This window comes from Somniosus microcephalus, chromosome 7, assembly GCF_052327205.1.
Source record: "Somniosus microcephalus isolate GS21.2 chromosome 7, FLI_Smic_1.0, whole genome shotgun sequence".
Classification (NCBI taxonomy): domain Eukaryota; kingdom Metazoa; phylum Chordata; class Chondrichthyes; order Squaliformes; family Somniosidae; genus Somniosus; species Somniosus microcephalus.
The window spans coordinates 17,566,322-17,591,199 of NC_140993.1; the positions used below are offsets into that span (position 1 = coordinate 17,566,322).

At 47.8% G+C, this 24,878-nt stretch overlaps 1 protein-coding gene and 1 non-coding gene across 2 annotated transcripts; both read right to left on the bottom strand.

Moving 5' to 3' along the window:
• Nucleotides 1-4,814: 4,814 nt before the first annotated feature.
• rpl30 (ribosomal protein L30) lies at nt 4,815-13,383 on the bottom strand. Its single transcript, XM_085992275.1, has 4 exons — nt 13,192-13,383; nt 9,385-9,530; nt 5,865-5,995; nt 4,815-4,918 (listed from the first exon to the last, which is right to left on the bottom strand). The coding sequence occupies exons 1-4, from the start codon at nt 13,210-13,212 to the stop codon at nt 4,869-4,871; spliced, it is 348 nt and encodes a 115-aa protein (XP_085848401.1). The 5' UTR covers nt 13,213-13,383; the 3' UTR covers nt 4,815-4,868.
• LOC147114537 (small nucleolar RNA SNORA72) lies at nt 5,458-5,589 on the bottom strand. The gene has a single exon (XR_015079130.1). It is a non-coding gene; the product is annotated as a small nucleolar RNA SNORA72 (small nucleolar RNA).
• Nucleotides 13,384-24,878: the final 11,495 nt, after the last annotated feature.

Consider the following 24,878-nt stretch of genomic DNA (forward strand, 5'->3'; position numbering starts at 1 on the left):
AGTTTATTAATTTTACCAAAATATCACTTGCAAAAGAAGTTGCCTTGCAGAATTTGTGCATCTTTTAATATCTCGTTTTTCTCTGCTGTTTCTGTATTTCTTTCTGCTGCTCGCTTTTACTAACTGGCAGCTCTCGTTTTCTCCCTTATCCCACTACCACCTCATACACAAACGAATCCCAGTGAGAATTGCGTGCGGTTCTGGGCACCCCATTATAGGAAATATATTAAGAGCCATAGGAATGCTGTAGCTAAGAGTAACTAGCATGATTCTAGTTATGAAAAAAGGCGTAAAATATTAGGACATTATTACTGGAACAGCGAAGACCGAGGAGGGGGGGCTCTAACAGGTTTTCAAAATTGTCACCGTCAAACATCACACCAAGGATAGACAGACTGCAGTGAGAAGCAGGCACGCCCACCTCACTGATACCTGTTTTCTTAAAAGCATTATTAAAACATTCATTACATGCAGCACTTTTATCTATATATATATAAAGCGGCTCTTCTGTCTGTCTGTCCCGATGTCTGTCTGTCTGTCTGCCTGGTCTCTATACGTTTGGAAGTTAGAGCGTACCGACGCGTGCGTCGCCTCAAAAGAAAGCTTGCGATTCCGAACCGGTCATAGGCGTATTTACGTTTCGGCCGGACAAAAATCCCGCCCGCGGTATCCCAAAAACGTTCAGCGTTCCGCTCATTAGCATCTCATTAGCGACCGTGTGACGTCGAGGTCTTCCTACAGTTGAGTGTCGAGTGACTCAACGATTAACCAATCCTACACTTCGGTGACCTGACCGGTCGACCAATCGGTGCGTGTGTGGGCGGGCCTTATCCTTCTGAACCGAGGTGAGTGGCCGCCATCTTGATTTTCCACGATTTTTTCCCCCACACTTTGCGTGTTAGGGAACTAAGGTAAATATTTCAATTATGTGTTAGGCAATTAATTAACAATTTATTTGAGTTTTATATTGTGTTTAGCAACCACCCCCCCCCCTCCTCCTCGCGCAGGGGGGATTCGGGGCCTGAAGCTGATGTGCCGCCCGCCCGCAGCAGCCGTCCATCAGGCGCGCAATACGCGGGGGACCTCAGCAACGGCACCGGACCTCAGGCGCTAGGCAGGGGGAGGGGCCGGAGAGAGGGACAGAGGGGAGTGGGGGGGGGAGGGAGAGAGGGATAGGACAGGGAGAGGACATGACAGGGAGAGGACATGACAGGGAGAGGGGGGACACACAGGGGCAGGGAGACCAAACGCCCCAAAATTGCCCTCGGGCCCCAAAATTGCCCTCGCAACGCGGGGCTCCCCCTCGGGGCCTGAAGCTGAAAAGATTTCCTTCCCTCTCTCTCCCCTTCTCTTCCCTCTCTCTCCCCTTCTCTTCCCTCTCTCTCCCCTTCTCTTCCCTCTCTCTCCCCTTCTCTTCCCTCTCTCTCCCCTTCTCTTCCCCCTCTCTCCCCTTCTCTTCCCCCTCTCTCCCCTTCTCTTCCCCCTCTCTCCCCTTCTCTTCCCTCTCTCCCCTTCTCTTCCCTCTCTCCCCTTCTCTTCCCTCTCTCTCCTTCTCTTCCCCCTCTCTCCTCTTCCCTCTCTCTCCTTCTCTTCCCTCTCTCTCCTTCTCTTCCCTCTCTCTCCTTCTCTTCCCTCTCTCTCCTTCTCTTCCCGCTCTCTCCTTCTCTTCCCTCTCTCTCCTTCTCTTCCCTCTCTCTCTCCTCCTCTTCCCTCTCTCTCTCCTCCTCTTCCCCCCTCTCTCTCCTCCTCTTCCCCCTCTCTCTCCTCCTCTTCCCTCTCTGTCTCTCTCTACTTCCCCCTCAGGTGTCGCGGACGGAGCGCGGGCACGCCGCCCGAAGTTTCCCGCTCGCTAACGGCCTTGCCGGCTCCCGCGGGCCGCTCGCACTGACCGCGCATGCGCCACCCGCACTCACCGCGCATGCGCTGCCCGCCTGCCCGCAGCGGCCGTCCATCAGCCGCGCGATACGCGGGGGACCTCAGCAACGGCACCGGACCTCAGGCGCTAGGGAGGGACCGGAGAGAGGGACAGAGGGGAGTGGGGGAGGGGAGGGAGAGGGAAAGGACAGGGAGAGGACATGACAGGGAGAGGGGGGACACAGGGGCAGGGAGACCAGACGCCCCAAAATTGCCCTCGCACCCCAAAATTGCCCTCGCAACGCGGGGCTCGCTAGGCAGGGGGAGGGGCCGGAGAGAGGGACAGAGGGGAGTAGGGGAGCGGTGGGGGGGGGGGAAAAGAGAGGGGAGGGGAGGGAGAGAGGGGAGGGGAGGGAGGGAGAGAGGGAGAGGGAGGGATAGGGCAGGGAGAGGACATGACAGGGAGAGGGGGGACACACAGGGGCAGGGAGACCAAACGCCCCAAAATTGCCCTCGCGCCCCAAAATTGCCCTCGCAATGCAGGGCTCCCCAGCTAGTATTATATATATTATAATTTAGATGGGGGGAGGGGTCCATGATTACTAATCCATTTGAAGAGGGCTCCTTCAACCAAAAAAGTTTGAGACCTGCAGGCAATGGGCTGAATGGCCTCCTCCTAGGCTGTAAATGTCTATTACTAACCACTGCTGTCTCACCTCAGGATGGTACAAGAATTAAGAGTTTGTGGCTTTAAGGTGACAAAGTGAAACACAGGAGCACTTGAACACATCATATAATGCTCTCCTTATAAAAGCGAGCATATCTTCTGACAAGAAATATTGATATATATCAAATCCATATTAAAAAATTAGCTCCAAAAAGATTGTCCCTCACCAGGAGTGTTCCAGTCTACAATAAGCTGATGCTCTGTACATGATCGGCGCTATACTAAATGTTGAACCGCAGTTCATATTCATGGCATAACTACAGCACGCAAGCACCAGAAACATGTGGTTCTGCTCCAATCTGTGAGGGAATACCGTAACAACTTACGAGAGGCATCTGAAGTACCAGCGCCGTAACTTTTTTTTTAAATATATAAATCGAGAAATCTAGGTAAAGGGCCAATGCCTAATGCAGCACACCAAACTCGAAAAGAATTGGAGAAAAGACAGCGTCTCAAATCTTGCGTTTTAAAGTCACAAGATTTCCATTAAAAGCTCAAACCGCCTTCCATAAAACAGCACGAATCATAGATTAGTACAGTACAGGAGGCTGCTATTCGGCTCATCGTGCCTGTCAGAGAGCTATCCAGTTAGTCCCGCTCCCCTGCTTTCCCTATACCCCTGCAATTTATTCGCCTTCAAGTAGTTATCCAATTCCCCTTTGAAGGCTGCTATGACTGTATCCACCACCCTATCGGGCAGTTAAAGTAAAAGCCGGCATGGGCGCGACGGCCCAAATGGCCTCCTCTGCACTGTAACTATTCTATGATTCAGTGCAATCCAAATCCTAACTACTCGTTGCGTAAAAAAGTTCTCATGTCACCTCTGGTTCTTTTACCAATCACCTTAAATCTGTGCCCTCTGGTTATCGACCCTTCAGCCACTGGAAACAGTTCCTCTTTATTTACTCTATCTAAACCCTTCATGAATTTGAACACCTCTATCAAAACTCCTCTCAGCCTTCTCTGCTCCAAGGAAAACAAACCTAGCTTCTCCAGTCTCTCCACGAGATAAAGAAATTTAAAGACCAGATTGTCTGTGATAAGCTGCTGAAAAAGAATTCTAATATTATACAAGTCTGTTTCAGCAGGAGTTCCAAGGAAACACATAATTGTAAAATGTGCCAGATCTACAGAAAGTTTTTGTAAATATATGGTTAAAAAAGGGAAGTTCAGGTAAATACACAAGCACAAATACAATCAACCCAATTTTAGTCATCTAGGTATAGAAACATAGAAGATAGGAGCAGGAGTAGGCCATTCGGCCCCTTGAGCCTGCTCCGCCATTCAATGAGATCATGGCTGATCATCCAAATAACCAGCTCCAATTTTTTCCACTCTGCGATGTGCCAACTGACAAGTGAGATCAGTCACTCCCGGTGGAAAATTGCTGCTAAAACCCATGCAATATTGAGTCACATGCTGCATCTATTCATTCCTGCCAAATTTAACACATTAATTGGGTAGTTATTGCTGCCATGACTAATGCACAAAATACAGCGCATGCAAGTTATTTAAAGTAACTTCGGCACGGTGCAAATAGTGTAAAGGTTCAAAACCAGCAAGCGAAGCACAACAGTACAAGAAAATAACTCAAGTATCAGGAGTAATTTACATTAGAAAACACAAGGGGGGGTGTAGGGGAAACTAACACATGCAACTGTGGCTACGTGTACTAGCCAAATAAGCTGATGAGTACAGTATCAGCGAGGCATAAACATGGCTCATAGGAAACGAAGGTTATTGAGCTCCTCCAGACCACTGCACCCTTCTATTAGGTCACTGCTGATTTGTAGCTCAGCTTCTTGTCCTTTTTACCGTCGCCTAGCACAAATCTATCGATCCCAGTCTTTAACATTTCAATTGACTCAGCATTAAGTCTGGGGTGGGTGGGGGGTAGTTCCAGATTTCCACAACAAAAAATTGCTTCTTTGTTTCATTAACTGGTCTAGTTCTAATTTTACAATTATGCCTCGTTGTTCTGGATTTGCCACAAGGAAATAGGATAGATATATGATCAAATCCATTTATCATTTGAAACACCACAATTAGATTACTCCTCAACCGTCTAAACGCAAGAAAATAAAGTGCATGAAACCTGTCCTCATAATTTAACCCTTTGGCCAAGACTCATGATTTGAATCACAAGTGAATGCAGCTTCAAAAAGTGCGAACGTTAATTTCCATAGACAGTCAGTGTCAATGTTGTGAACGTAATTAAAAACAAAAGCAACAGTTTGCCTTTTTACAGAATAATTTTATTTGTAAAATATTTGAGTCACAGGCAAATTTATTTTTCACTGATCTGCTCTGGCATGCTCCTGATGATATCAGAGTCACCTGAAAGAAAGAGACAAGATTGTCAATAGTGAAACAGTAGGTGCAACTTTCACTCAGAATAACACAGAGACCAGAAGTCAGATTAGGTCCAAAATGTTGGCCTTTATCTCCAACGTACTCATGGAAAGCAGACTTAGGTCTCCTCTGCACCAATTCATGGATATAGATGACACGTGTACATGACCACATCTAGTCACCTTGCAACATCTCCACATACTGAATATGCATCATTGCACCAAGCATCAAGAACAGCCACAAGTTCGCTTCCAAAAAGTCAAAATAAAATATTCCCAATCGCAGCCATAGGAAACAAAACCCCACGACAAGACAGGGCTTCACTGGATCGAGGCGCCAAGACCAAGTCAGAGCCACCTGGGCCCACTGCTCGATTCCAATCCACTGTATTGTCAGAGACATACATTTCTACATCACCCCAAGTCAGTTCCCAATTAAAATGCATGCTCTCGACCACGCTGAACAAAACCCCACCGCCTTTCAGATGTGACAGACCAGGTTTATTACATTCCATAATAAAGTAGAGTTGTTGCTGGCAAACATTACAACAGGACTTGGCAAAGTAGCCCTGCGGACAATAAGCACAGCATTAATCTAGCGAATGTCTAGCCTGACTTGACCGGAGATAAAAATCAAGCCAGCGAGAATATTCGCATTAAAAGTAAATTCTTGTATATATTTAATATCAATGGCTAAGCATGCAAGCGTCTATGCCACTCATTCATGTACTGTGCATGTGCAGAACAGTAATCCGACATGCAACCCCATGGCCACTTTCAACCTCAGTTAAAGTCCAAGCATGTGAAGATTACAGTGTACATTAGTAGCTTACTAGATCAATTACAATAATCAGATCCAATTATATGCGCTACTTTCAATGGCTTTTTAACAGCGATGTACTCCAAGGAAACATGTTTTTGGAAGAACTTACCAGGATCAATGATAGCCAGTGTGCACACTCTGTAGTATTTACCACAAGCTGTTCCTAGCTCAATATTGTTGCCGCTGTAGTGATGCACACCAGTCTTGGCTAACATAGCATAGTATTCAATCTCTGATTTCCTGAAACAAATACAATTCACCATCAAAACAGTATCATTACAATTTCATATCCTTTTATTGAGACAAGGCTATCCATTACAACAGACATTACTCCAATGCAAAACAAGGCACTGCAAATCTGGACAACTGATGGAAAACACCTTTAAAAAAAGGTCAAAGGACAGACTTTATACCAGTGATTTCAAATTTAGCTATTTTGTGTAAAGGATGCAAAGAATGCTCTATTAGTACAAACTTACCCCTCCAGCCAGCAATGCAGCTGGTTAGAAGCTCACAAATGGATTGAGTCAAGGATATACATTACAATCAGAGGCAATCTAGCTATTCATATAATTGATCTAGACGAGGGAACTAAATGTAATATCTCCAAGTTTGCAGATGACACAAAGCTGGGTGGGCGTGTGTGCTGTGAGGAGGATGCCGAGAAACTCCAGTATGACTTGGACAGGTTGGGTGATTGGGCAGATGCAGTATAATGTGGATAAATGCGAGGTTATCCACTTTGGTGGCAAAAACAGGAAGGCAGATTATTACCTGAACGGCAATAGATTGGGAGAAGGGGAAGTGCAACGAGACCTGGGTGTCCTTGTGCACCAGTCGCTGAAGGTAAGCATGCAGGTGCAGCAGGCAGTTAAGAAGGCAAATGGTATGTTGGCCTTCATAGCGAGAGGGTTTGAGTACAGGAACAAGGATGTCTTGCTGCAGTTGTACAAGGCCTTGGTGAGACCACACCTTGAGTATTGTGTGCAGTTTTGGTCGCCTTAGCTGAGGAAGGATGTTCTTGCCATGGAGGGAGTGCAGCGAAGATTCACCAGACTGATACCTGGGATGGCAGGAATGACGTATGAGGAGAGATTGGGTCGATTGGGCTTATATTCACTGAAGTTTAGAAGAATGAGAGGGGATCTCATTGAAACTTATAAAATTCTAACAGGACTGGACAGAATAGATGCAGGAAGGATGTTCCTGATGGCGGGGAGTCCAGAGCCAGGAGTCACAGTCTAAAGATAAGGGGTAGGCCATTTAGGACAGAGATGAGGAGGAACTTCTTCACCCAGAGAGTGGTGAACCTGTGGAATTTTCTACCACAAAAGGCAGTTGAGGCCAATTCATTAAATATATTCAAGAAGGAGTTAGATATATTTCTTAAGGCTAAAGGGATCAAGGGATATGGGGAGAAAGCAGGGACAGGGTACTGAATTTGGATGAGCAGCCATGATCTCATTGAATGGCGGAGCAGGCTCGAGGGGCCGAATGGCCTACTCCTGCTCCTATCTTCTATGTTTCTATGGACTAAATTTAGCACGTTACAACCAATGTTCCTGTTAATTTTTTTTGGGTGCGCAGCCTCTTTAACAGGCTGCACGGTCCATTCAAAATGCAGCGCACGAGAAGTTTAACTCATTGAAAAGCCGGTTGAGCTGCAGGTCCAGAGAGCTGCGCAGCTTAAAGGGATCATTGGCTATAACTAATTAACACCTGCATTGAATCAGCAAAGGAATTTGACAAACAGATCTAACACTGCAAATTGTAATTTATACTCAGAATAGTTATGAACAAGTCCTTTAAATCAAGATACCCACAGAACACCAGACACAACCTGTGGGCCAAAATATCCAATGCAAATGCACAATCAGCAGTGGTCTGCACACATTACTTACTTCCCAAATAGTCTTTTAGCTAGTAAACTTTTTTTTGGCGGGGTGGAGATATAAAATGAAGAGAATACATAAAAGATCCTTGTGCGTTGGTTCACGTCTCAGTCAAGAGAGAACAATGCACAACAGTTAAATAAAGTTCCACTCCGCTTCCAAAAGTGTAGTAATTTATGCAGACAAATGCTGCAGTGAATTTGCACACAGCAAGGGCCCACAAAAAGCAAGATCTGTCTGCGTTGGTTGAGGAAAGCATTTTGGCCAGGGCATCAGAGTGCCATGGGATATTTTACATCCATCTCAAACCGGTTTAACATCTCACCCAATAGACAGCACCTCTAATAATGCAGCATTTCCACAATACTGCATCAAAATGTCAGCATTTGTGCTGAAATCCTAAGACATTTTAGTGAATCTCATGAACATTAATAGCAGTTGAAGAAAATCTTTGATGTGCAAAAATATATATCTATCTACCATAGCAAAGCACCAAGGAATCAAGACTAAGTGTAGTCTCTGGGTCAAACAGGGTTTACAGAAGTAATTCAGTCTCCACTTAAAATCATATATTTTGTCCTTAACCTTCATATTTCCATGATAAACCCCATTGATAAGATTTATAATGGAATCTGTAAATTATCAAAATGTTCAGTTAAATGTGGGCCCGAGAAGTTATAATGGAAAATGTTGACTGTGTGTAGCAAGATTTGAAAATAAGACAGGCAAGAGTCTGAAGAACATTTTAAAAACCAATTATGTTATTCCAGGTAGAGACCAATCATGGGTGTCTTGGTCCCCTTTATTCACACATAGGCATGCTGCACAAATCCAGGAGTTGTTTTACATTATGGGCTAGGAGTTGCGGTTGGTGGCATACTTCCGGAGTACGCCTCCAACCCACGAAACAATTCCAAAAGTACTTCCTGGCGCTCAGGCTGCGAAGAGTTGCGGTCTCAGGCCTCAAGGCGGAGGGCAGAGTAATGGCCCATGGATCCCAGAGACGCAGGTGGTGCAGAAGCGTCCCTGAGATCACGTGGGCCCGATCCTCCAATCAATAAGCAGAATTTCAATTCAATCATTTACCTGAGATGCAATGGAACCCCCAATGGATTCTAATAATTATACAATGTACAGAATTGGAATTTTATTCATAATTACCTTCATTCCACCAACATCACAAAATTTAATTTTGATAATTTTTACACATTAGAACTGTAATCCAGGCCAATATTTGTATAAACTCATTTCAGACAGTGCATGTGCATAATTTAGGATATGAAAATAAAAATTATTAATGGCCTAGATATCCCCTTACGCAGACGCAAACTGGCCCTGCGCCTGCTTGCATCAACCTTACGCTGCGCAATAACTGGCCAGTCGCTGGACAAATAGCCCAACTCTGCGCCAGCGATTGCTTTTTCGTTGCCCACACAGATGGTCTGTCAACAGGCCGTAAGTTCCAGATTTCGCGCATCTAGAGGAATCAAGGGATAGGACAGGGAAGTGGAATCGAAGTCGAAGATCAGCCATGATCTTATTGAATGGCAGAGCAGGCTCGAGGGGCCGTATAGCCTACTGCTGCTCCTATTTCTTATGCTCTTATTCCAAAAGATAGACTAAACTCAGACATTTGGCTATTCCTAAAAGTCAGTAAGTATATATATTTTTTAAAAAGACAATATTTTGACTTCACATCATATTCTGCTGTTTACTTCTTGAAACGGCTCAGCTTACCTCAAGGCTGGGCAGTTGTTAGCAAGAATAACCAGCTTGGCTTTGCCTTGACGAATCATTTTCAATGTCTGTTTGTAGCCCAGCACATATTTGCCACTTTTCATAACCAGCTGGAGCCTGGAGTTGATGGACTCCAGAGACTTTTTCTGCATTAAAAAAGCAAGGTTTTATTTTAAAAAACTACGAACAGTACACGTTACAAAACAATGGTGTTCAACCAACAACTCCAAACACTCAAATGGTTCAACATACCATTTTTCTCTAAATATATAGACATTAGATGAATATGTTTAGAATGACACCGCACCGAAATCTTAGCTAAATGTTATGTTCCACAACAGGTACACCTCGTCCAAATTTAAGCTGGCTTTACAATCACTCTTCCCCACTATTTGGCCCATCATGCCTGTACCAGCTCTTTGAAAGAGCTATCCAAGTTTGTCAGCTGTGGCTCAGTGGGCAGCACTCTCTTCTGAGTCAGAAGGTTGTGTGTGGTTGTGTTCAACTCCAGAGACTTGAACACAAAAATCTAGGCTGACACAATCCAGTGCAGTGCTGAGGGAGTGCTGCGCTGTCAGAGGTGCCGTCTTTCGGATGCGGCGTTAAACCGAGGCCCCGTCTGCTCTCAGGTTGACGTAAAAGATCCCATGGCACTATTTTGAATAAGAGCAGGGGAGTTCTCCCCGGTGTCAAGCACATATCCAATTCCATGTTTGAAAAAGTTAGTCGAATCTGCTTCCACCACCCTTTCAGGCAATGTGTTCCAGTTCATAACATAATATCAACACTATCGTCCCCAACAAGTTGGCCACCAAACTCTTGGCCTGAACACTTCCCTCTGCAACTGGACCCTGGACTTCCTAACAAACAGACCCCAGTCTGTCAAATTAGGTAACCACACCTCCCCCCCCCGACCCTGAACACGGGGGCCCCACAAGGATGTGTGCTAAGCCCCCTCCTCTACTCCCTCTTCACCCACAACTGTGTGGCTGTTAATGGTTCCAACACCATCATCAAGTTTGCGGATGATACCACGGTAGAAGGCCAGATCACCAACAACGATGAGTCAGCCTACAGGGAGGAGGTCCAGCATCTCGTGAAGTGGTGCGCCGATAACAACCTGGCCCTTAACATCAAGAAAACCAAAGAAATCATTGTGGACTTCAGGAAGTCCAAAGGCGGAAGTCACACCCCCATCCACATCAATGGGGCTGTGGTGGAAAGGGTGGACAGCTTTAAGTTCCTCAGAGTCCACATCACGGAAGACCTCTCCTGGTCCCTCAACACCTGCTCTCTGGTGAAGGCGGCCCAGCAGCGCCTATATTTCCTAAGGAGGCTGAAGGGATGTAACCTGTCACCCCTGATCCCCTCTAACTTTTACCGCTGCACTATAGAGAGCATCCTGACAAACTATCACAGTGTGGTATGGCAGCTGTAGCTACTATGACCGGAAAGCTCTGCAGCGGGTAGTCAAAACTGCCCAACACATTACCGGCACCCGGCTACCGACCATAGAGCACATATACCAGAAACGCTGTCTACGGAGGTCACGGTCCATCATCAAAGACCCTACCCACCCCAGCCACAGTCTGTTCGCCCTCCTACCATCTGGGAGACGCTACAGATGCATTCGCACCCGAACGACCAGATTTAGGAACAGCTTCTTTCCCAGGGCTGTCATCCTACTGAACTCCACAAATAAACTCTAAAGCCTGCACATCTGCCAATGCACTTTATTATGGTTATGTTTATGTTAATATACTACAAGCCAAATGTATGTTGAATGTTTAAATGTCTTAATCCAAATGTACACGCTCAGGAGCCGCAAGCCTACATTTCGTTGTACTGCACTTGTGCACTAGCAATGACAATAAAAGTTGATTTGATTTGATTTGATAATATGGTACGGCAGTTATAGTGGTCATGTTACTGGGCTAGTAATCCAGATTAAATAAATGTGGAATAAAAAGCTAGTACCAGTAATGGTGACCATGAAACTCCCAGACTCGTAAAAACCCACTGGTTCACAAATGTCCTTTAGGGAAGGAAATCTGCTGCCCTTACCCGGTCTGGCCGATATGTACCTCCAGACTCTTATCTGCCCTCTGAAATGGCCTAGCAAGAGACTCAGTTATCAAGGCGGCAGGTCACCACCACATTCTCAAAGGCAATAAACGCTGGCCTTGCCAGCAATGCCCACATCCCAGGAAGAATTTTTTTGCCAATTATGACTGACCCTACTACCAGTGGAAATGATTTCTCATTCAGCCAAAACCCCCATATAATTTTGAACACTTAAAATTAAGCACCCCTTAAACAACAGAAAATGCTGGAAACACTCGGCAGGCCAGGCAGCATCCGTGGAGATTCTGGGACCCTTCATCAGAACTGGAAAAAGCTGGAGATGTAAGCAGGTGCAGAGGCAGGGAGGGGAGGAAGGAATTAAAGGAACACACTGTGCTGATTAAGAGGCAGGAAAGATAAAATGTTGCAAATGGGGATGGCAAAATAATACATAGAAACATAGAAGATAGGAGCAGGAGTCGGCCATTCAGCCCCTCGAGCCTGCTCCGCCATTTAATGAGATCATGGCTGATCATCCAAACTCAGTACCCGGTCCCTGCTTTCTCCCCATATCCCTTTAGCCTCAAGAAATATATCCAACTCCTTCTTGAATATATTTAATGAATTGGCCTCAACTGCCTTCTGTGGTAGAGAATTCCACAGGTTCGCCACTCTCTGGGTGAAGAAATTCCTCATCAGTCCTAAATGGCTTACCCCTTATCCTTAGACTGTGACCCCTGGTTCTGGACTCCCCGACCATCGGGAACATCCTTCCTGCATCTAGTCTGTCTTGTCCTGTTAGAATTTTATAAGTTTCAATGAGATCCCCCCTCATTCTTCTAAACTCCAGCGAGTATAAGCCCAATCGACCCAATCTCTCCTCGTGCGTCATTCTTGCCATCCCAGGTATCAGTCTGGTGAATCTTCGCTGCACTCACTCCATGGCAAGAACATCCTTGCTCAGGTAAGGTGACCAAAACTGCGCACAATACTCAAGGTGTGGTACAACTGCAGCAAGACATCCTTGCTCCTGTACTCAAACCCCCTCATTACAAAGGCCAACATACCATTTGCCTTCTTAACCGCCTGCTGTATGCAAAGGAACACACTGTGCTGATTAAGAGGCAGGAAAGATAAAATGTTGCAAATGGGAATGGCAAAATCATACAGCATGAAAAATGGGGGCAGGGGTTATAGTTTGAAATTGTTGAACTTAATGTAGAGTCCAGAAGGCTGTAAAGTGCCTAATCGAAAGCTCCCCATAACCTTGCCTGCTCTAAAGGAAAGCAATGGCAGTTTCTCCAGACACCAGTCTGTGCTCTGCACCCTGAAAGCCCGCCGCATCCCGGTCTCCAAGGGCCTCGACACCAGTCCCGAAATAAAACGATGGCAACCGAGGCGGACAAATACTCCAGATTCGGCATCGCCTTTCCCCTAGTGCGGCCGGTACGGAGAGGCCCAAATCATTCGGGGAAAAGCTACAATCCACCCCCTGCTACCTCAGCGCTGGAACCAGGCCGCAACCTCGAGGCCCGGCTGGAAGCAGCGCGGCGCGGGTCGCAAACCCCAACCGGCGGCGAAACCAGAGCGGAGCGGAGAGCCGCCGATCCTCACACCTCGGCTGGGTTAGAAGAAACCAAACGCGGGCCATTCCCCCCACATACACCCCGGCTCCGGCCCGCTTCCACTCCACGTGAAGGCCCTCCCTCAGCCCAGACCTCCCCACACCACCGCAGGCCTCACCGTCTTCTTCGCCGCCACCATCCTGCCCGGCCGCTTTTTTTTCTTCCTTCTCTTTTACTGAAAAGTCAAGTGAGAGCGGGGGTGAGCCGCGACGGAGGGCCGGGCTGTGTGTGTGTTTGTGAGGGAGAGAAGGAGCGCCGCGATACCGCCAGCCGACTCCAAGATGGCCGCGGACACCAAAAGAAGGGGCGGCCAGCCCACCGCCCGCTATACAGCGCCCAGCCCTCGCGAGAACTGGCTCAGCTCCCGTCCTCGGCCCCGCCCCCGCCCCGAGAGTGCAAGGGAGGACACGTGACCCAGACCGCCGGTGGAGGGGGCACGTGACCCACACCGCCGGCGGAAAGGGGACACATGACCCACACTGCCCGGGGAGGACACGTGACCCACACCGCCCACTTGAATGATACCACGTGACCCCCAGCTCAAGCTCCATGGCAACGCTGACAGCCGCTCCCCAGACTCCAGCCTCAGAGAATTCCATTGTGAAATGTTGATTTTGATGATTTTCCTTTTGTTTTCAATTTGCATTTTATTGTTTGTGCCCCTTTAAAAGGCGGCACTATTCTTAAATTGATTGATGATTCCTAATTTTTTTTAATTCATTCATAGGATGTGGGCATCGCTGGCAAGGCCAGCATAGAAACATAGAAGATAGGAGCAGGAGTGGGCCATTCGGCCCCTCGAGCCTGCTCCGCCATTCAATGCGATCATGGCTGATCACCCAAATTCAGTACCCTGTCCCTGCTTTCTCCCCATATCCCTTGATCCCTTTAGCCTTAAGAAATATATCCAACTCCTTGAATATATTTAATGAATTGGCCTCAACTGCCTTGTGTGGTAGAGAATTCCACAGGTTCGCCACTCTCTGGGTGAAGAAATTCCTCCTCATTTCTGTCCTAAATGGACTACCCCTTATCCTTAGACTGTGACCCCTGGTTCTGTATTTATTGCCCACCCCTAATTGCCCTTGAGAAGGTGGTGGTGAGCCGCCTTGAACCGCTGCAGTCCGTGTGGTGAAGGTGCTCCCACAGTGCTGTTAGGGAGTTCCAGGATTTTGACCCAGTGACGATGAAGGATCGCCGGTATATTTCCAAGTCAGGATGGTGATGCTCTTTTGGTGCTATCAATAAACAAAAACTGTAACTTAACAAAAATACATCAAATGAAACTTAACAAATTAAATTAAAATTCGGTTGCCGGGGGTGATGATGCAACTCCAGGCCCTGCGGTGCCCACCAGTCGCGGAAGGCCTCGAGTGTCCCGGCAGATACCGTGTGCTCCACATTACAACAGTGACTCTACTTCAAAAAAAGTACTTAATTGAATGGAAAGCGCTTTGAGATGTCCGGTGGTCATGAAAGGCACTATATAAATGCAAGTCTTTCTTTCTCCATCTCCCAGGCCACCCGGGCGCGAATGTGGCCGCGGAAGAGAGACAGGCAGTCAGACCCGAACAACCCCCTCGACCGCCCGCTGCCTGGACCAGTTAATGGCCACTTTGGCCAGGCCCAGGAGCAATCCTACGAGGAGGTCCCCCGACCTGCCCGCTCCCCTACGCACCGGGTGACCAAAGATCAGGAGCGTGGGACTGAAGTGCAGCCAAAAATCGAGGAGCAGCCCCTTCAAATAATGGAAAAGGGGCTGCAAGAACATATGAACATAAGAAATAGGAGCAGGAATAGGCCACTTGGCCCCTCGAGCTGCTCCCCCATTCAATAAGATCATGGCTGATCTCGGGCTCAAAGCCACTTCCCAGCCCGCTCCCATGCCCCTTCACTCCCTTATCTTGCAAAAATTTGTCTATCTCCACTTTAAATGTATTTAATGACCCAGCCCCCACAGCTCTCTGGGGCAGAGAATTCCACAGATTTACGACCCTCTGAGAGAAGAAGTTCATCCTCATCTCAGTTCTAAACGGGCAACCCTTTATTCTGAGACTGTGCCCCCAAGTTCTAGATTTCCCCATGAGGGGAAACATCCTCTCTGCATCTACCCTGTCGTGCCCCCTCGGTATCTTATGTGTTTCAATAAGATCACCTCTCATTCTTCTAAATTCCAATGAGTATAGGCCCAGCCTGCTCAACCTTTCCTTATAAGTCAAACCCCTCATCTCTGGAATTAACCTAGTGAATCGTCTCTGAACTGCCTCCAATGCAAGTATATCCTTCCTTAAATAAGGGGACCAAAACTGTACGCAGTACTCAAGGTGTGGTCTCACCAATACCTTGTACAGTTGTAGCAGGATTTCCCTGCTTTTATACTCCAAACCCCTTGAAATAAAAGCCAACATTCCATTTGCCTTTTTGATAACTTGCTATACCTGCATGCTAACTTTTTGTGTTTCATGCACAAGGACCCCCAGGTCCCTCTGAACTGTAGCATTTTGTAATCTCTCTCCATTTAAATAATAGTTTGCTTTTTTATTTTTCCTGCCAAAGTGGATAGCCTCGCACTTTCCCACATTATACGCCATCTGCCAAATGTTTGCCCACTCACTTAGCCTGTCTATATCCCTTTGCAGATTTTTTGAGTCCTCTGCACAACTTGCTTTCCCACCCATCTTTGTATCATCCGCAAACTTGGTTACATTACACTCGATCCCTTCATCCAAGTCATTAATGTAGATTTTAAATAGTTGGGGCCCCAGCACCGATCCTTGTGGCACCCCACGAGTTACCGTTTCCCAACCAGAAAATGACCCATTTATCCCGACTCTCTGCTTTCTGTTAGTTAGCCAATTCTCTATCCATACTAATATATTACCCCCAACTCCGTGAGCTCTTATCTTATGCAGTAACCTTTTATGTGGCACCTTATCGAATGCCTTCTGGAAATCCAAATACACCACATCTACTGGCTCACCCTTGTCCACCCTGCTTGTTACATCCTCAAAGAACTGCAGCAAATTTGTTAAACGTGATTTCCCTTTCCTAAAACCATGCTGACTCTGTTTGACTGCAGTATGTTTTTCTAAATGCCCTGCTACTGCTTCCTTAATGAAGGACTCCAGCATTTTCCCAATGACAGGTGTTAGGCTAACTGGTCTGTAGTTTCCTGCTTTCTGTCTCCCTCCTTTCTTAAAGAGGGGTGTTACATTAGCGGTTTTCCAATCCGCTGGGACCTCTCCAGAGTCCAGGGAATTTTGGTATATTGCAACCAATGCATCCACTATCTCTGCAGCCACTTCTTTTAAGACCCTGGGATGCAGGCCATCTGGTCCAGGGGACTTGTCATCTTTTAGTCCCATTATTTTACCGAGTACTATTTCCTTAGTGATAGTGATTGTCTTTAGTTCCCCATTCCCTGTGGTCCCTTGATTATCCATTATTGGGATGTTGTTAGTGTCTTCTATAGTGAAGGCAGATGCAACCTCTCACACTCTGTATAAACATGGAACACGGACTCCTCCAGGCCACAGAAAAGGCTGGCGGCCTGGGAGTCCGTGAACCGACTTAAAAATTTATTGCACGGGACTGCCCCGTGCAACACTCTCCAGGCCATGCCCCCAATAGATAAAGGGAGGACTCCCGCATAGAGAGCCCTCCACTGGGAACCCCCGCCTCCTCCGTCAGGATGGTGTGTGACTTGGAGGTGGTGGTGTTCCCATGTGCCTGCTGCCCTTGTCCTTCAGCTCCTTTGTCCATGTTTGGACCAAGGCTGTAATGAGGTCTGGAGCCGAGTGGTCTTGGCGGAACCCAAACTGGGCATCAGTGAGCAGGGTATTCACAGAATCACAGAATCCCCACAGTGCAGATAGAGGCCATTTTGGCCCATCGAGCCTGCACCGACACATATCCCACCCTATCCCCGTAACCCCACGTATTTAATCCCCTAACACTAAGGGTCAATTTATCATAGCCAAATCAACCTAACCTGCACATCTTTGGACTGTGGGAGGAAACCGGAGCACCCAGAGGAAACCCACGCAAACACGGGGAGAATGTGCAAACTCCACACAGACAGTCACCCGAGGCCGGATTTGAACCCGGGTCCCTGGCGCTGTGAGGCAACAGTGCTAACCACTATGCCACCGTGAGTAAGTGCCACTTGATAGCATTGTCGATGACACCTTTAATCACTTTGCTGGTGATTGAAAGTAGACTAATGGGGCGGTAATTGGCCGGGTTGGATTTGTCCTGCTTTTTATGGACAGGACATACCTGGGCAATTTTCCACATTGTCGGATAGATGCCAATGTTGTAGCTGTACTGGAACAGCTTGGCTAGAGGCATGGCTTGTTCTGGAGCACAAGTCTTCAGCACGACAGCCGGGAGGTTGTCGGTGCCTTTGCTATATTCAGTGCGCTCAGCCGTTTCTTGATATCACGTGGAGTGAATTGAATTGGCTGAAGACTGGGTTCTGTAATGGTGGGGACCTCAGGAGGAGGACCATATGAATCATCCACTTGGCACTTCTGGCTGAAGATGGTTGCAAACGCTTCAGCCTTGTCTTTTGCACTCACGTACTAGGCTCCACCATCATTGAGGATGGGGATATTCTTGGAGCCTCCTCCTCCCGTTCGTTGTTTAATGGTCCACCACCATTCACGACTGGATGTGGCAGGACTGCAGAGCTTTGATCTGATCCGTTGATTGTGGGATCGCTTAGCCCTGTCTGTAGCGTGCTGCTTCCGCTTTTTAGCATGCATATAGTCCTGTGTTGCAGCTTCCCCAGGTTGACACCTCATTTTTAGGTACGCCTGGTGCTGCTCCTGGCATGCTCTTCTACAGTCCTTCTTGAGCCAGGGTTGGTCCCCTGGCTTGATGTTCATGGTAGAGTGAGGGATATGCCGGGCCATGAGGTTACAAATTGTGGTGGAATACAATTTTGCTGCTGCTGATGACCCACAGCACCTCATGGATGCCCAGTTTTGAGCTGCTAGATCTGTTCTAAATCTATCCCATTTAGCGCGGTGGTAGTGCCACACAACACCATGGAGGGTGTCCTCAGTGTGAAGACGGGACTTTGTCTCCACAATTACTGTGCGATGGTCACTGCTACCAATACTGTCATGAACAGATGCATCTGCGACAGGTTGATTGGTGAGGACGAGGTCAAGTAGGTTTTTCCCTCATGTTGGTTCTCTCACCACTTGTCGCAGGCCCAGACTGGCAGTTATGTCCTTCAGCACTCGGCCAGTAGAGGTGCTATCAAGCCACTCTTAGTGATGGACATTGAAGTTCCCCACCCAGAGTATATTCTGTGCCCTTGCTACTCTCAGTGCTTCTTGGTGTTCAACATGGTGGAGTACTGATCCATCAGCTGAGGGCAACAGGTGGTTTCCTTGCCCATGCTTGACCTGAAGCCATGAGATTTCATGGGGTCCGGAGTCAATGTTGAGGACTCCCAGGGCCAGTCCTGTAAGCCACTGTGCCGTCACCCCTGGTGAGTCTGTCCTGCCGGTGGGACAGGGCATACCCAGGGATGGTGATGGAGGAGTTTGGGACATTGGCCGAAAGGTATGTGTAGTGTATGTGCTTTAAGTCAGAACTATTTTTTACAGCTCCTGTATACTGTAGTACCGGCAGTAACCACACCGGTATATAAGCTGTGCGCATGCCTCTGTACTCCAGTCTAGAGATTGCCCTCCTCCAGTAAAGACCTGTTATTTGTTTATGTACAGCATCCGTGTAGTTATTTATCCACTGAACCACGGATCTAACAGTGGCGACGAGTGTTGATGCGAATCTACCTGCAACATTAAACAAAAAAAAACAAAACAAAAAAATAGTCGAGTCCAGGAACACGGGCGTCGACCGCAAGCAATCGCCCAGCAGTCAGGCAGAGATCCAACTTCACTGGGGAGGCTGTGGAGAGCCGGGCTTGGTTCCCCTGCCACAACGAGCAGTAAGAGACTGACGACAGGTCCAGAGCAGACCCTTCCCGAGCAGCGGCGGCTGGAGCCGGCCGACGGCAGAGAGAGAGAGCCGGGCAGCGTCGACGGGGTAAGAAAAAGGGTGAAGAGAGCAGGGCGCAGCCGGGGGTTGATCACCGAGCGGCGTCGAGGAAAAATACTGCAAAACCGGAGAGAGAGAGGGTAAGAAACAGCCGGGTTCTAGACTGAGCGGCGTCGACAAATATCAAGAGAAGAACGCGCAGAGCACAGCCAGGGATCACGGGCTGATCAGGGTCCGTGGGGCGAAGCAAGGGGAGACGCCATTGAGCCGCGGAGAAGCAGAGAGAGCGCGGGAGATGCCATTGAGCCGCGGAGAAGCAGGGAGAGCGCGGGAGGCGCCATTGAGCCGCGGAGAAGAAGGAAGAGCGCGGGAGACGCCATTTTGTGAAGCCGCAGCGGAGAAGACGGGCGAGCGCAGGAAGGAAGGAAAGCGCGGGAGACGCCATTTTGTGCCAGCGGAGAAGAAGGGGAAGCGCGGGAGGCGCCATTGGTGATAGTTAATGCACAACAAAGGATGCCGAAGAGTGGCAGTCTCTCTACATTCGACAATGAAGTCGAAGATTGGGCGACATATGTGGAACGTATTGAGGTGTACTGCAGGGCGAATGAAGTGCCAGATGCTAATAAAGCACTGGTTCTGTTAAATTCCATGGGTGCAAAAACTTATGGGTTACTGCAAAATCTAATAACCCCAGAGAAGCCGGTAAACAAGAATTTTGAAAGCATAGTAGAAATCCTACAGGACCACTTAAACCCCACACCGCTGCTGATAGCAGAACGATTTAAGTTCCATAAAAGGAACCAACACAAAGACGAAAGCAATGCTGAGTACCTAACGGAACTGCACAAGCTATCGAAATACTGCCAGTTTGGAGCGGGACTAGCAGACACGTTAAGGGACAAATTTGTGTGTGGGTTACAAAGTGAAGGAACCCAGAAACGGCTTCTATCAGAAAAGGACCTTACGCTGGACAAAGCTTTCAGTATGGCAGTATCACACGAAGCAGCCGCAAGGGGCGCTGCAGAGATACAACGGAGACCGCAAGAATATGGCACCAACGAAATGACCTATGGAACAGGGAAGTGCTATCGCTGCGGCAGAACAACGCATGACCAGAAAGATTGTTGGTTCAAGGACCAAGTGTGCAGACAGTGTGGGAAAGCAGGACACATAGCAAGAGTCTGCAGGTCTGGGAAGAAAACCGACAGTAAGAAATCTCCACAGGAGAAGTACAAAAAGGTACACCAGGTGATGGACAGTGGTTCAGACGAACAGAAAAGTGACACAGACTCCGGAAGCAAGGAGCTGGGTTGTCTGAAACTACATAATGTAACTGAAATGGAGGATCACCAGACTATCTGGGTTACACTCAAGATAGACGGAGTCCAAGTGGAAATAGAATTGGACACAGGGTCAGCTCTAACAGTCATAAATCAAAGAGACTACAAGCGGCTATTTTCACACATACCCTTGAAAGCTACAGAGATTGTCTTGAAGACGTATACAGGGCAAAAAGTCTACCCCAAAGGAAAAATAAGGGTGAAAGTGACATATAAAGGTCAGGAAATACCTAAAATGGATATATATGTGTAGTGTATGTACCTTTAAGAGGAACTATGTTTTTGAAGCCCCTGTATACTGTAGTACCAGTAGTGACCACTCGGGTATATAAGCCTGTGTAGCGTCTTGTGTTGTTAGTTCACCTCCAGACTTTGTTCAGTAAACACTTGTTAAATCAACTCCTGCATTCCGTGTCTCCATTAACACACGGATCTAACAGTGGCGACGAGTTAGAAACGAACTTACCTGCAATTCGGCAGCACCTCAAGGGGATCGATTCCTCAGACGAAGGTCGAAGCCAGAAGCAAGAAAAAAAAAAATAACTCGAAGAAACTCGAAAACGAGGGCCAGGCTTGGTCTCCAGTCTGTGGTTTCCCCAGCTAAATGGGCTGGTGGCAGGTAGTGCACTGATCCTTCCTGGGCTGTGGCGGGCTAGAGCTCGATCGGGTGGCTCTGCAACGGGGCCGGGCAGCGAGTCGGGAAGCAGAAGCAAAGAGAGAGAGAGGGTGGAGCACTCAGGGCACGGCCGGTGCTGCAAAGCAGGTCGGCGTTCGGACCGAGCAGAGGGAGGGGAAAGTCCCAGAGGGTCCGCTCCACGACGGGAACGGTTCTCCAAGTAACGGAGAAACTATTGAAGCGATATATAAAAAAAATAGAAATACCGCGAAAAGCTGCAGGTCACAACGGGAACCATGGAGAGCAGCGGCAGCGGCGGGAAAGCGCGGGAGGCGTCATCTTAACTCGGCGGGGAAGAAAGAAAAGCGCGGGAAGCGCCATTTTAGATTTTCAAGATACCGAAGACTGGCAATATTACTGCTTTCGATAGTGATATAGAAGATTGGACCACATATGTGGAAAGAGTGGAGGTATATTGCAAGGCGAATGAAGTAGCGGATGATAAAAAGGCATCGGTACTTCTAAATCTGATGGGCGCAAGGACATACGGGCTGTTACGAAACTTGATCACTCCAGCCAAACCGATGGACAAGAATTTTAAGGAGATTGTTGATACCTTACAGGAGCACTTAAACCCAACACCGCTGCTGATAGCGGAACGATTCAAATTCTTCAGGAGGAATCAGCAGAAGAATGAAAGTAACGCTGATTACCTCACTGAATTACGAAAGCTGTCAAAGCACTGCCAATTCGGGGCAGGACTGGCAGATTCTCTACGAGACAAATTCGTCTGCGGTCTCCTAAGCGAAGGAACACAGAAAAGACTACTTTCTGAGAAAGTTTTGACACTGGACAAGGCTTTCAGTGTGGCTGTATCATACGAAGCAGCAGCAAGAGGAGCTGCAGAGATACAGCAAAAGCCACAGGACTTCGGCACCCATGAAATGACACGGGGTTTCAAGAGATGTTATCGCTGCGGCAGATCCACCCATGACCAGAAGGACTGCTGGTTCAAGGACAAAGCATGCAGGCAATGCGGAAAGATGGGACACATTGCACGTGTATGCAGATCTGGAAAGAAATCCGCTGACAGTAAAAAGGTCAATAAGGAAAAGTACAGAAAGGTACAAATGATGACGGACAGTAGCTCCGAAGACCAGAAGAGCGATAGCGACTCCGGAAACAAGAGACTAAGCTGTCTCAAATTACATAATGTAATTGCCAAAGAAGATTACCAGACCATTTGGGTTACCCTCACGATAGCGGGGTCCCCAGTCAAAATGGAGCTAGATACAGGATCAGCTCTGACCGTCATGAGTCGACGGGATTACGAGCGGCTATTTCCGCATATAGCTTTGAAAGACACATCCATTGTCTTGAAGACATATACGGGGCAGAAAGTATACCCCAGAGGGAAAATATGGGTGCCTGTTGTATACAACGGCAAGGAAATACAGAAGTTGTATTTATACGTTCTGCAAGATGGTGGTCCACCGTTGTTGGGACGTGAATGGATCAGAAAGATACGTTTAGACTGGCACTCCATTCAAGCACTGACGGTGACCAGTAAGAAAAAAAACGATGATGACGTCATACCTGGACGATTAAAAGAAATCTTGGCTAACGCCAAAGAAGTGTTTCAACAGGAATTAGGAACCCTGAAAGGCGCCACCGCCTCAATAAAAGTGGAAGATGCGGCAATTCCCAAGTTTTTTAAGGCAAGGCCGGTGCCATACGCAATTCGTTCAGCCGTCGAGGCAGAGCTGGAGAATTTGGAAAAAGCAGGCGTATTATCCAAGGTAGATTGGAGCGAGTGGGCAACACCCATCATCCCGGTCATGAAGAAAACGTTGAATAATGATAAATCTGAAGAACAGAGAAAAATTCGCATCTGTGGGGACTTCAAGGTGACTGTAAACCCGGTTCTTCACATGGTACAGTATCCTCTTCCGAGGATAGAAGATATTTTCGCCTCACTATCCGGAGGGAAACGTTTCACCAAAATTGACTTAGCACAGGCATATCTACAGATGGAGGTTGAGGAGGCCTCTAAAAAGTATCTCACGATAAACACACACAAAGGCCTGTACCAGTACAATCGACTGGTTTTCGGCGTGGCATCAGCTCCGGCTATCTGGCAAAGAGCTATGGAGCAAGTCCTGCAAGGGATTCCGGGGACTCAATGCTACCTAGACGACATCCTTATAACAGGAGAAAACGACAACGAGCACCTTGCCAACTTGGAGCATGTGCTCACGAGGCTGAGAGAACGGGGCCTACGAGCAAATCGCCCCAAATGCGAATTTTTCCAGAAACAAATATCATATTGTGGCCATGTCACTAACGAAGAAGGGTTGCATAAGTCACCTGAAAAAATTGAAGTGGTCGTAAAGGCCCCAGCGCCTGAAAATGTCTCACAATTAAGGTCGTTCCTGGGATTAGTAAATTACTATCATAAATTTTTACCAAACTTGTCGACGGTTCTGCACCCGCTTAACGCACTGCTACAAACGGGAGTAGTTTGGAAATGGAGCGAAGACTGTAAACGTGCCTTCCATAAATGCAAAGGCTTGATCACATCCAGGGAAGTGTTGGCTCATTACAACCCATCACTGCCAATCAGACTGGCGTGCGATGCATCCCCTTATGGCGTGGGAGCGGTATTATCGCATAGATTCCCTGATGGCTCGGGGCGGCCGATAGCTTTTGCGTCACGCTCATTGAACTCAGCTGAGCGTAACTATGCCCAGATCGACAAGGAGGCACTCAGCTTGGTGTGGGGGGTGAAGAAATTCAACCATTACCTACACGGACAAAAGTTTACCTTGTTGCCTGACCATCAACCCCTCGTCTCCATATTCAACCCTAAAAAGGGCGTTCCCATTATGACAGCGCAAAGGCTACAGAGGTGGTCCCTTTTCCTAGGGACACACCAATATGACATAGAGTACAAAGGAACAAAACAGCATGGGAATGCTGACGGGTTATCGCGCCTACTGTTGCCAACGGTGGAAGAGGCGCCTACAGTGGACCCAGTGGAGATATTCCACTCGACCATAGTGGAATGTCTACCGGTGACAAATTCTACCATTGAAAAGGAAACGCGAAATGACCCGACTCTCTCACGAGTCTACGATTTAACGGTGAAGGGATGGCCAGCACATGGCGAACCACTGTTGCCAGCATTCTCGCAAAGAAGAGAACAGCTGTCAGTGTGCCGAGGATGTTGTGGATAGCACATTCAGTGAGTTGGTCACACCGCAGGTAAAGGCTAGCTCAGACAGTAAATGGGTGACCAAAAGGCAGGGTAAAGGCAGGAAGGTAGTGCAGGAGTCACCTGCGGTCATCTCCCTCCAAAACAGGTTTACCGTTTTGGGTACTGTTGGGGGAGATGACTTATCAGGGGGAGATGACTTATCAGGGGAAGGCACCAGCAGCCAGGTTCAGGACACCATGACTGGCTCTGCTGCACAGAAGGGCGGGAAAAAGAGGGATAGGGCTATAGTGATAGGGGATTCAATTGTAAGGGGGATAGATAGGAGTTTCTGTGGCCGAGACCGAGACTCCAAGATGGTATGTTGCCTCCCTGGTGCACGGGTCAAGGATGTCTCGGAGCGGGTGCAGAGCATTCTGAAGGAGGGGGATCAGCCAGTTGTCGTGGTACATGTAGGTACCAACGATGTAGGTAAAAAGAGGGAGGAGGTCCTACAAGCTGAATTTAGGGAGTTAGGAGCTAAATTGAAAAGTAGGACCTCAAAGGTAGTAATCTCTGGATTGCTACCAGTGCCACGAGCTAATAAGTTTAGAGAGAGTAAGATAGATAAGCTAAATACG

Coding starts and splice junctions, on each gene's coding strand:
- rpl30 (XM_085992275.1), bottom strand. CDS start 13,212: ATGGTGGCGGCGAAGAAGACG. Junction 9,531..13,191: donor TGGTGGCGGCGAAGAAGACG/GTGAGGCCTGCG, acceptor TTTTTAATGCAG/AAAAAGTCTCTGGAGTCCAT. Junction 4,919..5,864: donor ACTGGCTATCATTGATCCTG/GTAAGTTCTTCC, acceptor TCTTTCTTTCAG/GTGACTCTGATATCATCAGG.